Source organism: Paroedura picta, chromosome 8 (assembly GCF_049243985.1).
Source record: "Paroedura picta isolate Pp20150507F chromosome 8, Ppicta_v3.0, whole genome shotgun sequence".
Lineage (NCBI taxonomy): Eukaryota > Metazoa > Chordata > Lepidosauria > Squamata > Gekkonidae > Paroedura > Paroedura picta.
Genome location: NC_135376.1, coordinates 93866731 through 93882289, shown reverse-complemented (window position 1 = coordinate 93882289; position 15559 = coordinate 93866731). Strand labels below are relative to the sequence as shown.

The window sequence follows — 15559 nt, the reverse complement described above, 5'->3', positions numbered from 1 at the left end:
TCCCAAAAGTGTTATGTCTGTCGTCAACCAGGGCCAGGGCCTTTTCAGTCCTCGCCCCGACCTGGTGGAATGAGCTCCCGGAAGAGCTGAGGGCCCTGAAGCTACTAATCCAGTTCCTCAGGGCCTGTAAAACGGAGCTCTCCCCTCAGTCATTTGATTGGGGCCAGTGACCATCTAGATGAGATAACTAAACACCATCTGGGTCCCCATATAGATACCTCCCCTCCGGAAAAGCCAAAAAATGTATATTTGATTGTTTTTAAATGTTTTTAAAGGATTTTAACAGTTTTTCAATAATTTATTTGTTGTACTGTTTTATGTCAGAAGCCGCCCTGAGGCAGCAATCCCGTGTGATCTTCTTCTGAGGGTTTTGGGGTTAAAAATTTTTTTTGAATGTTCTAAATCAGTGGTCCCCAACCTTTTTATCACCGGGGACCGGGCAACGCTTGACAATTTTACTGAGGCCCGGTGGGGGGGGGGGTAGTCTACTCTCCTCTCGACCACTGCCCTAACGCTCTCTGACTCTGGTCACTATGGTAACGTTTAAACATCCCTTCAAAATAAGATACAGATACGGGGGGTTGGGGACTGCTGACCTACAACAACAAAACCAGTCTGTCAGGCAAGGAAGAGAAGACTGAGGATCACCTGAGAGCCCAAAAACACCACTGGAAAAGAACAAGAGCCCACCATCACCCTGAAAGACTGGCCAGATTTGTGGCAACGGAGGAGCTTTCATGAGTCACTCCTCACTTCTTCAGGGGACTTCCCAAAAGCTCCTCCCCGGTCACAAATTGGGTTGCTAGGCGGGGGAGAAATGTTGCGAGACAGGAAAAGTCACCTGGCCCCTCCCTGCGAGGTGGGCAGCTTTTAAAAGGGCAGCCCCCGAGGCAGCAGCCGGGGAGGAGAACGAGGAGGAGCTGCGGCCCGGTACCGATTGATCCATGGACCAGTACCGGTCACCGGACCGGGGGTTGGTGACTGCTGTTCTAAGCAATATAGCATTTTATCAACATAGCAGCACAATTTAACAGGGGGCAATACCCTCAAGGAAGATTGTGCAAGGAAAAGGGTAGGGGGATAAGCAGCACTGTTTGAGCTCCAGAGTGTGTTAACAAAAAGAAATTTGCTATATGAACTGTCCCTGCATTGATTTACTCCAAGTCGGGCCAACAATAAATAGCATCCAGTTTAGAACGGAACGGTAATGTGAAAGTCGCCTATGTTTTTGAATGCATATTGCACCCCCCCCCCCTTCCTGGACTTGTTTTAGGAAGCTGTAAGGTACCACGTGCTACAAGTTCTGCTCAGCGCCGCTGAAGCTAACCAAGTTTGCAACACATCCTGTGGGTGATGCGGCTAAGAGTGGGGACGGTGGGGACTGAAGCATCCCAACATGCAATCATTTTCTTTTAACATTCGTCCCGAGGACTAGTTCTGGAGAAAATTTGCAGAACTGTTTCGTCATATGTTTTAGGTGATCTGATGTGAAAACTGTGACGTGGCTTTTATTTTGAAAACATGGTGTGATTCACCCACATGCGGCGGGAAAACAGTCCTTACGAAGAGGAAGTCTGGGGCTGGTCACCCCAAAGAAAGAAAGAACGAACAAAATCCAAATAGACAACTTGCCTTTTGTGGTGTCTGCTTTTGATGGTAAGAATGGAGGTGGGAGGAAGGAATAGGCTACACAAAAAGTTGCTTAGGAAACCCTTTCAAGTAAGTGCCTTTTATACAGGCAGGGCATACGTATTGGGCTGGATCCTGTGGATCTATTTTGCTAGTTGAAGGCTGTTCCTTGGGGGCAGGGATAGTCAAACTGCAGCCCTCCAGATTTCCATGGCAGGGGCTCATGGAAATTGTAGTCCATAGACATCTGGAGGGCCACAGTTTGACTGCCCCTGCTCTGGAAGAAGGAGCTTTCTTCTTTTTTAAAAATCTTACAAGTGTTCCTCCCTCCCCTTTGTATTCTGTATTAGGGAACCCCAACACTGTGCCCGCTTACTACTTTTTGGGTGTCCACAGGTGATTTTAGAAAGTGGGTGGGGCCAGGTTTGGCTCTTACTCAGCAGGGCTTCTGATTGGCTACACAGATTGAAATAACATTCTTTTTTCAGTGGCCACCGCTGCCAGAGTGCTTGTTTTAATTCTCTCTCACCCCTCTTTCCCGGCGTATCTTGAAATTACCCCTCCTTTCGCTTGCAATTGGGCTTCCTCTGGGCATGCAGCTCCCCCTCTTCCCTGTTGTGGAACTCCAAGGGTGTCCACAGTCAGGTTTCAATCCAGTTGCTCAAGAGGTTTGGGGACCCCTGTTCTAAGCTTATGCTGACTCTTGACTGTGAGTCTAGTTCGGGGAGTTTAACTTGGGTGGGAGGAGATGAAACAGAGGAACATCTAATGGGAAAAGGTAAAAATACCTCCTTGCCCTACCAGTTTGCTGGCGAGTTCAGGATTTGGAAAAACCAGGGGGAAATAAGGATATGTGGAATACATTGATTTCCCCCCCCCCTCCTCTTTTTTATCTTCACCTCTTGAATGGGCATGGGAGGGGAGAAACAAGCCCTGCAGCCTCTTAGGAGCCAGCATGTTCTAGTGGTTAAGAGTGGCAGCCTCTACTGTGGAGAACCGGGTTTGATTCCCCCACTCCTTCCCAATGCAGGCAGCTGGGGGACCTTGGGCCAGTCCCGGTTCTCTTAGAGCTGTTCTTGTAGAGCAGTTCTCTTAGAGCTCTCTCAACCTCACCTGTCTCACAGGGTGTGGGGAGAGGAAGGGGAAGGTCCCAAGCCATTTTGGGACTCCTTTGGGCGGTGAAAAGCGGGGAATAGACAACCAACTCTTGTGCTCCTTAGCATTTTTCAGTGTTGTCCTTGTGGTGCCATGAAGACGTGTCTAGTCGGACCCTACTGTGTCCCTGTGCTGAGGGTCAGGATATTTATATAATGATAGGTGTACTTAGATTTTCTGATAACTTGCTTAGTAGCCCCCTGAACTTGGTAGTCCTCTCCCCGCTGGCATCTGAGTTCTCGTTGGTGTCTGAGGCATGGTCAAATAAATGACTTCCCAGAGCCGTTGGCTGGTGGGGAGCACGGAAGTGAGGCAACTGCCGAAGCTTGGCTGCATCAGGAAACACCCTGCTGCCTTGTGGTTCAAAAAAAGGGTGTATAGTTTTTTTAGGAGGCAGTGCCAGGGACCGCCCTTATTGATGTGGCTATGGCCAGTGAGAGACAGCTGTGCGGCTTTGACTGGGAACTTCATGCTGAGTGTGGTAATGAACACCGACATAACAGACTTAATATGTGGCCCTCAGTTTCCAGTTGGGGGAAATCCATTGTTCTTTTGCTGCCGGGTGGGGACAGTTTTGCTCTCGGCAGCCAAATCTTATTTATTTAGGGATTTATAACTTGCTTTTCTCCCAGCCATATCTCCTTTAAACCCAACCCTAACGCCAAAGGACACTGCGGAGGTGGAAAGAGCATAGGGGAAAGCCACCGAGGAGGTTGGAGAGGCTGAAGAGTCTGGGAGTTTTCGGTTGAGAAAAGATGATTAAGGAGGGAGGCATGATAGAAGTTTATAAAATGATGCATGGAGTGGAGAGAGAGTTGGCAAGGAGAATTTATTCTCTGCTCCTCCATGTTGTTGTTGTTGTTAGGTGCGAAGTCGTGTCCGACCCATCTCGACCCCATAGACAATGATCCTCCAGGCCTTCCTGTCCTCTACCATTCCCCGGAGTCCATTTAAGTTTTCACCTACTGCTTCAGTGGCTCCATCCAGCCACCTCATTCTCTGTCGTCCCCTTCTTCTTTTGCTCTCAATCTCTCCCAGTATTAGGCTCTTCTCCAGGGAGTCCTTCCTTCTCATGAGGTGGCCAAAGTATTTGAGTTTCATCTTGCCGAACTCCTTTCTCAATTTATCCACCGCTTAACTGTGAAATAAATGCCATGAACTATCATGGTGGGATGGGGATCCAAGCTTCAGTCTCTCGGATCCTAACCATACATTGTATGGTAGGTGGGGTCAGCTGTGTTTGGTGGTGCAGCACTGATAACATGATAGCCTTTCCATGCACTCTGTTGATGCTACACCTACAAATCTAGGCTGATGCTGCACTTACTTTGTTTTTTCCATTGTGGATCCTGCTGAATTCAGACCAATTTGAACTCAACCCCCCCCCCAAAAAAAAATTGAAACAGAAAGTGTTCTGCAGGTGATTGGGGAAGCTCAGAATACGGAGGGGAGCCAAGAGCAGCAGGAGTCTCTTTCTTTTCTTGAACGGGGTGGTGGTGGAGGATTGAAGACAGCAGAGGAGAGGGAAATAACAAGAGGCAAACCTCTGCTGAGAGAAGTTAGGGCTTTTGGAGCACAGTCACTTTAAGGGAAGCCTTGCAACCGGGAACCAGGAAGTCATTGAACTGATGCCCTGGCCAATCAGGGAAGACTGCTTTGCTATGAGGCACGGAGAAGGAAGTTAATTTGCACAAAACAAAAATCTGCACATTTACTGATGCCGGTTTTTCAAATATCGAGGCTTATATCCACTTCTGGAAATCACGGGGGGGGGGGGGGAAGTAGGGTCACTCCGGATCAATCATACTTGTTGCAGAGGGAAAATTTAAAGCGCCCCAAATCAAAATGGAAATCAAATTCAGTGCAGACGGGAGGGATTCATTCCACCTGGGAGTGGGTAAAAAGCCCCGTGCAGACTACACCCTGCAGGAAAAGAATCTAGTTGGAGAAAAGGAAAGCGGCACCCCATAATGTGCACAAACTTAACATGGCAGAGTTTGGGTATTTAACTGAAACAAGTTCACACTTGCTATTTTTCTGCCTGAAGGCTTGGCAGCCTTGTTGGGAAACTTTCTGCCCTTGTGGGTTTGGCTTCTCTGTGTGGTGAGCAGGAGGGTGTTCTGGAGCCCGACTTAGTCTCTCTTCGATCATGGGGGTTTGGCAATAAGCACAGTACAGTGACAAAAGAGAATTGCGTGTTTTATGCTGCCACCAGCTGCTGCCTGGTCTTTATTTATTATTGATTTTGGAAGCTAAATGTTCATTTTTTAAATCTTTGAAACATCTTTGCTGTACATTTGAGGGAAAGGCTAAAAGGAGTTGGGATCTTGTCTAGCTTCTCTCAGTTTAATTTCCCAAAGTAATGCCCTTCCCATGTTAGTGCATCTTATGGGCGGAAAGCAAGAAAAAAGCTTTCTGCAAACTATTGAGCACCAGAACAGTTGATATCTTTAGCCTCTCCTTTTCTCAGTAGTCTTTCCCCCCCCCCACACACACACACAAACGGTGGTGTGTGTGTCTCCCCCTGTAGCCTTGTACTAGATTGTGAAATAAAGCTTTCTGGAATGTTCTACAGTTTCCAGCAGGTCCTTTGATGTCCTCTTTTCCCATTGAAACTATATTTATCCATCCATTGTTCCTTTGGCTTTTTCTTTTTCTTTTTTTTTGAAACTCCCATTTTTACTGTCTCACAATGAAGGTCTTACTGGTTTTCTATACCGTTTCCTGTTACAATAGTATTGTTTTAATTACTTTGGAAGGACACTTTTCTCTTGGGCTGGCCTGCCGTAGAGCAGGGGTAGTCAACCTGTGGTCCTCCAGATGTCCATGGACTACAATTCCCATGAGCCCCTGCCAGGGTTTGGGAATTGTAGGCCATGGACATCTGAAGGGTCACAGGTTGACTACCCCTGCCGTAGAGGCTCGTAACTGGAACGCGGCCTTAAAGATGGCTCCCTATGTCTGTTCTTGTTTTGGAGGACCAGCGTGGAGGCTCAGTAGGCACTCGAAAAATACCTCCTGCAGACGCTCAGTTTAAAGGTGAGACACACGCTGTTGTGTGCCAGGCACCCTTGAGCCCTTATATCCTGAGATTTGGTTAATGATGCTTAAGAAAGTCATGAAACAATCTTTGTTGTACCAGAATTCTGTTCAACATGTATTATAGAGAATTTCTCCTTTTGCTTCCAGCTGCTGCTGCTGTTTTGGAGAAACAGGGACGGAAACTCCGGTTCCAAATTTTTGCCTGCCTTCCCTTATCTATTAAAAAGCTGTGTTCTGAGTCACACTTTGGGTGTGTTCCTGGGCCTTGCCAGAGGAAAACTGATAACGCGTTTCATCTGGCTCTTGTTTTTGCGTATGAGGCCAATTCTTGCACCAGCAAGGCTTCTTTCGACTTGGAGATAGATTGATGAGCCAAAAGCCAGTGGAATGCTGTTGCAACCTTGCCAGGTTTTCACCTCCTTTGTGGCGATCCAACCTTGTAAGACAGACTGAGAAGAATGATGCGGGCAGGGAAGGGCTCCAGCTCAAAAGCCCGCAGCCCGTGGCTACATGCAGCAAACAGAAATTTCAGTTGGGGGAAGAGAAAGATGCGTCCACTGGCAATACCACCTCTGGTCTCATGTTACAGTTAATGTGCGTACATCCTGTAAACATCCGTTTATAAGAGCCAGTGTGTGCTCACTTTACAAATGCTCACGTAAAGGAAAAACAAGTGTTCACTATGCATGAGTGATATATTTGTGTGTCCCTTTAACTCATGAACATAGTTATAAATGATCAAAGATCTATGCCAGTGTGTGTTTCTGTAATGCGAAGAAGGTTATTGTACTGGAAGGTTCACCTGGGCTGCCCATGAAGACTGTTCAGAAACTTCACCCAGTTCTGCATACAGCAGCAAACTTGTTAATATAAACAGGAAGTCTTCTATTTTGTCTGTCTGTCCGTCCATCTGTCTGTCCTCCCTCCCCTGAGGCTCAGGGCGGTTTACATGGAACTTAGTTTCTTCATAACATATACATAACTATAACAGCAATAATAATAATTAATTTTAATAACTATAACAGAGATAACGGACTGTAATAGTGCAAACAGGTCCAGGGGCAGAACACATGAGTGGATGTCTGGGAGGGAGGGAGCAGGGCCCCTATAGATGTTGCTGGTATTGCTCAGTCTCAACCAAATGCCTGGTGGAAGAACTCCCTTTTGCAGGCCCTGTGGAACTGTTTTAGCTCAATCCGGGCCCTGATCTCCTCTGAGAGCTCATTCCACTAGCTGGGGGCCAGGACAGAGAAGGCTCTGGCCCTGGTCAAGGCCAGGCGGGCTTCTTTAGGGCCAGGGATCATTAGCCAGTTGGTGGTGGTGGAGTGTAAAGCTCTTTGAGCGGCATAGGCAGGGAGGTGGTCCCTAAGGTACACTGGGCCCTGACCGCGTATTGCCTTAAAGGTAAGTACCAGAACCTTTAGCCTGAAGGAATTCAACTGGCAGCCATTGTAGTTGATGGAGGATGGGCCGAATGTGGGACCTCCATGGTGTTGCTGTGAGGACCCTGGCCGCTGTGTTTTGGACCAGCTGTAGTTTCCGGATCAAGGCTAAGAGCAGGCCTGCGTAGAGCAAGTTACAGAAGTCTGGAGGTGACAGTCACGTGAATCACTGTGGCTAGGTTCCGGGGCCAGGTAGGGCGCTAGTAGCTTGTCTTGGTGAAGGTGGTAGAATGCCAGCTGCAGTACCTTTGTGACCTGGGCTTCCATTGTGAGGGAAGCATCCAGAATCACGACCAGGTTCCTGGCGGAGTGAGCTGTTGAGAGGGTGGGCAGATGTGCTTCCTCACTTGGACCCTTCGTACCCAGCCACAGGACCTCCATCTTTTACCAGAGCATCATTGGCTGCCAGTTGGTTTCTGGGTACAATTGAAAATTAAACAACAATTCTTGCCAATGTAGTCTAAGGTATGTTGTTATTCAAAGGATTCTTTATATCTATATATCTGTTTTTATTTTCCATTCCCCAAAGGAGCTCAGAGAACTATGTATGGTTCTCCTGTCCTCCATTTTACCCTCACACCAATCCTGTAAGGTAGGTCAGTCTCAGATCTGTTTCATCATGGGAGATGGAGATTTGAACCTGGGTCTCCGAGGTCCTCTCTAACACCAACCTTAATATCATTTTGGGGAGATTGGACTAAGCCAGTTTCATAGAATAATAGAGTTGGAAGGGACCTCATGGGTCATCTAGTTCAACCCCATGCACTATGCTGTATTATAGCGGGTGATGCAGAGAACGTTGTGTTAGGATTTAAAGAAAATAAACAGCCTGTTAAATCCTGCTGTCCAAAGACTTTTGAGAGTAATACTGTTGTGCTGGTCTATGACCGTAATAAAACTAACTGAACTGAATAGGTCAAACTGCATATAGCATATTTATTTAGGAGATTTCTTTCCCAAGTTATCAGATTCTCGCTCATGTTTTTTTTTTATATTCAGGTAACGAGATAAGGCAGAGGGTTTCTAATTGTTGTGTCTGTTTAACAAAGATCTAAAGTTTAAACATTCCTTACATACTTGGATTGTTGAGGCTGGTTTCCACCATTCAGCAAGGCGACTTCAGTGTTGACTCTGTCTTCTCACCTGTTGTGATCAACAACTCTTTCAGTCCTGTGTAAATGCTTCTGCAGGCCTTTTGCCTTTTTGGGTCCTCAGGCTCTTATTCAGGCGTTCTCAAACCATGTGTCGCCTGGGGATAGCTTGAACTGGTTTGGTCTAGATCTGTGCTAGCGCCTTTTTCTGTAGTGTGAAGGAGGTTGTCACATAGGACGGTTGTTGGCTTCACGTTTGTTCACTGTGTACATTCTGGAAAGCAGAACCCCTGGTGCAGACTGGGGTAGCGTTAGAGCAAGGTGGTGATGGTCCCCAATCCTATTGTGTCTGAGGGCACTTCTGGAATTTTGAACACGGGGAGTTGTTGGAAACACCATAAAGTACTAGGGGCATTCTATCACCAATGGTGGAACTGTCAGAAGGAAAAACTATTTTTAAAAGATATATGTTGAACAAAGGTTCAAAATAAAAATATGATTATGAATATGTGATAAGATTGGCTCGATGGCCTCTAGAATAAGGTATTATTCAGTACTAATTTGATGCAAAAGATAAAGGTTAAGAACTACTTCTCTGTAAGGAAAGCTGAAAGACACTTGTAAATTGTTACCCACTTTTTTAAAATTCTTTTTTCATATTTGTACTTCTCATTAATCTGTAATTCTAATCTAACTCTGTTATGTATAAATAAATAAATAATAAAATGGCTGCCATGTGGGGCCAATCACAGAATGTCTCTCATGAGAACTGGGGCCAAGCCAGTAATGATTTCTTCCTGGGTTCTTCTTGAAAATTACTCCCTCCCCTTCTGCTAGGCTGGACTTAACTGGTCACTTCCAATATTATTTCATAACTAGTAAAAAAGCCCATTGTATCCAGAAGACAATGGGCGCTAGCAGGCAGGGACCAGAGCGAGGGGCAGGCGAGGGACAGAGCAAGGGACAGGCTACCTGAAAGAGGAGGCAGGTGGTGGCTCCTCGGCGTCTCGTGGTTTTTGGTGGGGAGTCCCAGGCGTGGTGCGCTGGGCTGCGGCGGCTCCTCTGCGTTTTTTTGATCTTCTGCGGCTGGGGGGGGTGGGTTCTTTCTGCTGCTTCTCGGAGGCCACGCCCGCGGATCGGGCCGCGCCCACGGATCGGGCCGCGCGGGCGCGGCCTGGCCCTGATTCCCTCTCGGCGGCTGGAGTCTTGCCTCGGCTGGAGTCTTGCTGGAGTCTCGGCGGCTGGAGGTTCTCGGCGGCTGGAGTCTTGCCGGGGGCTCCCTCAGGGGCCGGCCTGACGCGTCAGGCCGGGAGCAACTGTGAGCCGCGCTGTGCGCGGCTCGCAGTTACTGGGGCTGGGAATCAGAGGGACCAATCGGCAGGCGCTTCGCGCCTGCCGATTGGTCCCTCTGATTGTCTGTCATGAGGAAGGGTCCAATCCGGACCCTTCCTCATCCCGGACACATCCTGCCCCAGAACCCCTTACTATTTTATTTAGTCCGTGGCGCCCGCGGCGCCACGGGCGGTGTACAGATAACACAGAACTAATTCAAGGCTCTACGTGCCCTAGGTCTTTCCTATCCGCAGGTCCACTTGTCTGTTTATGCCCCCCACAGAGCACTTCGCTTTGCGGTTATGAATAGGTTGGTGGTCCCGGGCTCCTGGGATATTCACCTAGCCTGGGCCAGGGCATTTTTGGCCCTGGCCCCAACCTGGTGGGATGAGCTCCCGGGAGAGCTGCGGACCCTAACGGAGCTATCAGTGATCTGCAGGCCCTGTAAGATGGAGCTCTTCCGCCAGGCTTTTGGTTGAGGCTGGGGAGGAAGAGCTGTCCTGGGTTCTACAAATTGGAGGTCCCGCCTAGTTGAAAGCCTGTGTGAGATCACCTGGTTGGACCAGAATTTGGTTGCAGTCAGGATTGGTGATTTACTGACCGTGATAGGGCAGGGATGTTGGTTCCTCTATCTGTTGGGTTTTAGATTGTGTTTTTATTTATTGGGGATTAATTAAGGGGTTTTTATGGGGATTCTTGTATTTTACCTTTTATCTTTTGTAATCCACCTTGGGCTGACATTGTCGGGATTGGCAGGATATAAATTAAATAATATTTTTTTAATTGTGTTTCAAACCTGATGATAGGGAGGATGGGTGTGTATATGGCTTTATGTTTGATCTATACATTAATGTCACTATTAAGGTAACGCAGGATCCAGCTGCTTTCTTGGTTGAACAATGTGCTGCAGATATGAGCTTGGATGCTGGCCTTTGGTATCCTCATCACTTGGAGGTATCAATACCAGCTGCCTGGGAAAATTTCTACAATTTGAATCTACTTTATATCTTTGAGCCACTGATGTTCTTGGTGCTCAGTCAGCCGTGAGCTTTCTGGAGTGGAAGGGACCTTAAAAGAGAGTGAAAATCCCCAGAATGTTACACCCTTTCCCAGAAACCAGAAGGTGAATGCTATGTGCTAACTCAGCACCGTATGGTATGCAGGTTGCAGTGTCCTGCCAGCATGGAGTCGTATCTAGATTGCTGGACTGAGATATGGGTGTCTTCAGTTCAAATCCCCACTCATTTGTGAAGCCCCGCCTGCTTCGAGGAACTTCTGTTGAGGGCAAAATTGGGGATGTACCATATATTTGTAGGAAGGGTGGGATACAAACATATGGCACGGTGGTGGAGGCAAATTAGTTCCCTTCTTTATTCCTTTCTGAGTGTGTTGGAAGACTCTCTTGACCGTCTGACAGGATAACAAGGGCAGCCATCTTACCATGCGCTTAACTAGCCAGTTATCACTTGTCAAATGATTATCTGCTTTTGTTCATGGTTTTCAGCAGGGTGACCCTATGCCATATCTCGTCAGCTCAGTCATTTCTTAAAAAAATAAGCATTCTTATCATGGTCTGATTTGTGCATTCTTCAGCAGCGGGAGCTCGAGGGCAGCAAACGATTTTTTCAGTGTCGACTGAAATGCATAAAGAACACACGATGGTGTTTTGTTTTTTTTACGGATAGTGATAGAATCTCAGGGGGTGGAAGCACTGCCTCTTGGCTGGACATTTGTTTGCAGCCTTCAGCTTCTTGCTTTAAGTATCTGAGATCCTTCAAGCTGACCCTGGTCTCCCTACAAAGAAAAAAGAAAGGAAAATACTTGCTCTGTTGGATCTGAAGAACAGATTCTCATAGGAATGAGTGAATATAGCCCATGTTACCCTGATGTTGTTAGATCTTGGAACTAAGCTGGGTTTGTCCTGGTTAGTCCTTGGATGGGAGACTATCATGGAATATCAGGCCCGCTGCACAGAGGCAGGCAAGGGCAAACCACCTCTGAACGCCTCTTGCCTTGGAAGCCCTGTTGTGTTGCCCTAAGTCAGGGGTAGTCAAACTGCGGCCCTCTAGATGTCCATGGACTACAATTCCCAGAAGCCCCTGCCAGCAAATGCTGGCAGGGGCTTCTGGGAATTGTAGTCCATGGACATCTGGAGGGCCACAGTTTGACTACCCCTGCCCTAAGTCAACTGTGGGTGTCAAAAAAAAGAAAAGGTAACAGTAAACCAGTGATCTAGCTAGCAGTAAGATGCTTAGAAAGGCACAAAGAATTAGTAAAAGGTTGGACAAGGATGTGGAAAACTCAGGCGCAAGTCCCCACTCTGCCACAAGGGCTTACTGGGTGATTTTGGGCCAGCCATGCACACCAGTCAAACCCTACCTCACAGGGTGGTTGTAAGATTAAAATGGTGGATAGGAGAGCGATGTAAACTGCCTTTTGGGGAGAAAGCTGGGGTATTAATGGAGATTCTACCAAGCTGATGAAATAACTTTTTTATATCACAATTGTCACCCAGGGGTGGAGGGCAAGAACCCTGAGCAGTGGTGGAACAGTTACTATTGCCCATTCTTACTCCAACAAATAAATCTATGGATTTATGGCAGTAACTGTATCCATATCCGCAAGTTACATTTAATTTTTTAAAAAATACGCACATTGATTAATTCTCATCTTATGCTCAGTATGCATCTGGAGCTTATGTGATTCAGACCACACATTCATGCAAGCTCTCGTCCCTGATTTCAGTAGCAGAGTGAATGAACATTGGCATTCCTTGCTAACAGATGTACGCACATGGGTGTAGGATGTTTTCTTTCTTCCTTCAGTGTTTACAAATCTTGAGCTGGAGAAAATTGTGTATTCCTTTTTTGGATGCAAGGGATAAAAGGACTGAAACAAATTTTGCCACCCCCAAAGTAATCATAGGATGATTCTCTCTAAGCAAATAAAACAGAGATTCTGAAGGCTAGGAGGACATTCCCTTTAGAGTGCAACCAGGGCTGATACCAATAGGCACAGCAGAGCCTTGGAACCCAGGAGCTCCACAGGAATGCCTCTAAGGTTAGGATGGCCAAACTGTGGCTCTCCAGATATCCATGGACTACAGTTTCCATGTGCTGGCAAGGACCCATGGGAACTGTAGTCCATGGATATCTGGAGAGCTGCAGTTTGGCCGCCCCTGCTTCTAGGCAATTAGTGGGCTGATCTATGAACCCTGAAGAGAGATGATAGGACCATTTATGGTCATGTCAACCTCCCTCCCACAAATAGCCAATGATGGGCCTGACAAGGTGGGAAAGGGAGGGGACCCAAATGGGTGTGTCCAAAGCTCTGTTTCCCAAGCATATTCTGCACGATTCTGGGGTTTCTTGAAGCCTGAAAATTGTTTCAGGAAGTTCCCAATGGTTAAAAAAGTTGAGAAAGGCTGCCTTATGTGGTGTGGGCCCTGTGTGCTGACAGGACCACCTCTCCCAGTATGTCCCCCAAACCACCTCTCCCAGCATGCATTTTAGGCTGAGGAAGAGTGGTTTTTTAATCAAAAGCTCACGCCTTGAATAAATCTTTGTTGGTCTTAAAAATGCTATTGGACTGATTTAGAAGTCCTTAGTACATTTAATCAGGGGGCCCTGTGTGTCATAACGCTTGACATCTGAGATCAGATAAACCAACTTGACTTTGGTTGGGAAATACGGATAGGAGGATTGAGAGAGGAAAGATCGACGGGAATTGCTTGCAATGAAATGGAAGAGGTCTGACCGGTGGCATTTCCACGGAAAGCTCCAGCGTGGAACTAGATATGTGTAGAAGTATCTCCAAGCTCACGGGTCTTTCCTGATTTGGGTCCCTTACTCCAGAGCCAGCTTGGTGTTGTGGCTAAGAGTGGCAGCCTCTAATCTGGCGAGCCGGGTTTGATTCCCCACTCCTCTGCGTGCAGCCAGTTGGGTGACCTTGGGCAACTGTAAGCCCCTTTGAGACTCACTCAGGTAGTGAAAAGTGGGTATAAAACCCCAACTCTTTTAGCCTCTGAGCCAGCCTTTTTCAAACTTTTGACTATGGAAGAGTCTCTGAAATAATTTTTCAGGTTTTGAGGAGCCCCGGAAGTGTTCTTAAACTGTACTGGCCTGCAACCAGGTGTGTGCGCCCCATGCAGGCAGAGGTTTTGCAAATCTGGGCAATTGCGAATGGTAGTAAAGTCACTGGGTCGTGTGTGTGGGAGGGTGACCATGTGAACTGCCCACTTTCCAGTCCTTAGATCAGCGAAGGCCAAAGTGGCACCCCGTATTGTATTCTCTGCCCCTGCTTGTTCCCAGGTCCTAGGAATATGCAGAGGACCCTTCACTTTGCCTGTTCTTCTGATAGAAACTTTGGAGCGCTGCTTAATTCAGGGATTCTATGAGAGCTCCCCAGGGCCTCTCCGACCTTTCCCCATATCTTACCTCCATGGACTCTGCCACAAGCTATTCCCGGTATTGCCATAAAAGCAGGGTACTGACTTCTTCCATTGACATTGTTGTGTGGTTACTGCCCCTGGGGAAGGGAGCAGAGCCTGGATGCTTAATCCTGCCTCAAACTGCCTCCTTTGTCTCCCCCTCCAGTCCTTCTCAAGGATGACAGGGAGGCGTGGCCAGCTGAGGTCACCTGCCCCGGTTCTGGGACTCCTCGAAGCCTGAAAAATATTTCAGGGGCTCCTCCATGATCAAAAGATTGAAAAAGCCTGACTCAGTAGGCATGTGGTACCTTTTGCATATTAAGGATTCGTGGATTATGCTATTTTCTGCAGCAATAATGAGCTCCCAGCATCAAATAAATTTAAGAAACTCTCGGCAGGTGGGGAGTTAGGAGCTACACTGTGTGTGTTTTAAGTGCTGACAGTTTACTTTCAATTTACAGCAAGCCCTATGAATGAATGAACGAACATGCACCCACGTGTCCTCTTGTTAACAGCTTTGCTCGGGTCTTGCATACGGAGGGTGGTGGCTTCCTTGGTGGAGTCAACCCGTCTCATGCCGAGTCTTCCTCTTTATTTGCTGCCTTCATCTTTTCCAGTGATTCTTATCTGTAGCCAATGGATGGCTAATTAAAGTACTTTTTAAAAATTGTACCTAGGTTTGTTGTTTTCTTGGACCAAATCAGCCTTAGGGAGCTGTTGTCCCATGGGGAAAATTGCAAGTCAGTTTTGCCCAGTAGACAAATAGTTGTTCACCAGGGCTGTTTCAGGCTCAGAAAACAGCATGGGGCTGGTTTAAACCCTTTCTCCTGATCTTGATCCCAATTGGGCCTTGGTGTGCCTAGGAATTAAGTCCCAAGCCGGGAATTCTCAGAACTTGTCCATTGAAAGTCCTGATGAAAGGGACCTTGAGCCAGCTTCAAAATACTCTGAAGCATTTACTCGGGAGTCACTCTTGTGGAATCTGGTGGGGCTTTCTTCTGCAGGATTTGGCAGCTGAAACTGACTTCTAACCTTGGCCTGCCGAATATAGAGCGTGGGAGTGGCTTGGCGAAGCTGAGCACTATCGTGCTTCTCTTGGTCGCTGATGTTTTTTTTGTTTTTCTTCTAGTTCTGCACGTCGAGCGCTCCATAAAAGATGCACTATTACCGGTATTCTTCTGCTGAAGTCAGCTGTTGGTACAAATACCTGCTCTTCAGTTACAATATAATCTTTTGGGTAAGTCTGGATTGGCAGTGTTGCCAGTGTCTATGCAGTGGTAATTGAAATGGCTGTTTGTGAGGGAGGCATCCAAACACAGGAACATCTCAACTGAAGAAATATCGCATGGACCGCTTCCTCTCCTCTTCCCTCCCTGCAGTTCAGGTCTTGAAGCTGAAAATCCAAGAGGCTCCCGATAGCTAGCATGGTGCTTCTGGGT

General features: G+C 47.3%; 1 protein-coding gene across 1 annotated transcript in view; it reads left to right on the top strand.

Annotated features, from left to right (window-relative positions):
• The window catches only part of TSPAN14 (tetraspanin 14), a 56230-nt gene that overhangs the window by 12835 nt on the left and 27836 nt on the right, over positions 1–15559 (top strand). The window contains exon 2 of the mRNA XM_077350824.1: positions 15250–15357. Within this exon, the coding sequence (XP_077206939.1) occupies positions 15277–15357 (81 nt within the window). The 5' untranslated portion in view covers positions 15250–15276. The remainder of the gene's footprint in view (positions 1–15249; positions 15358–15559) is intronic.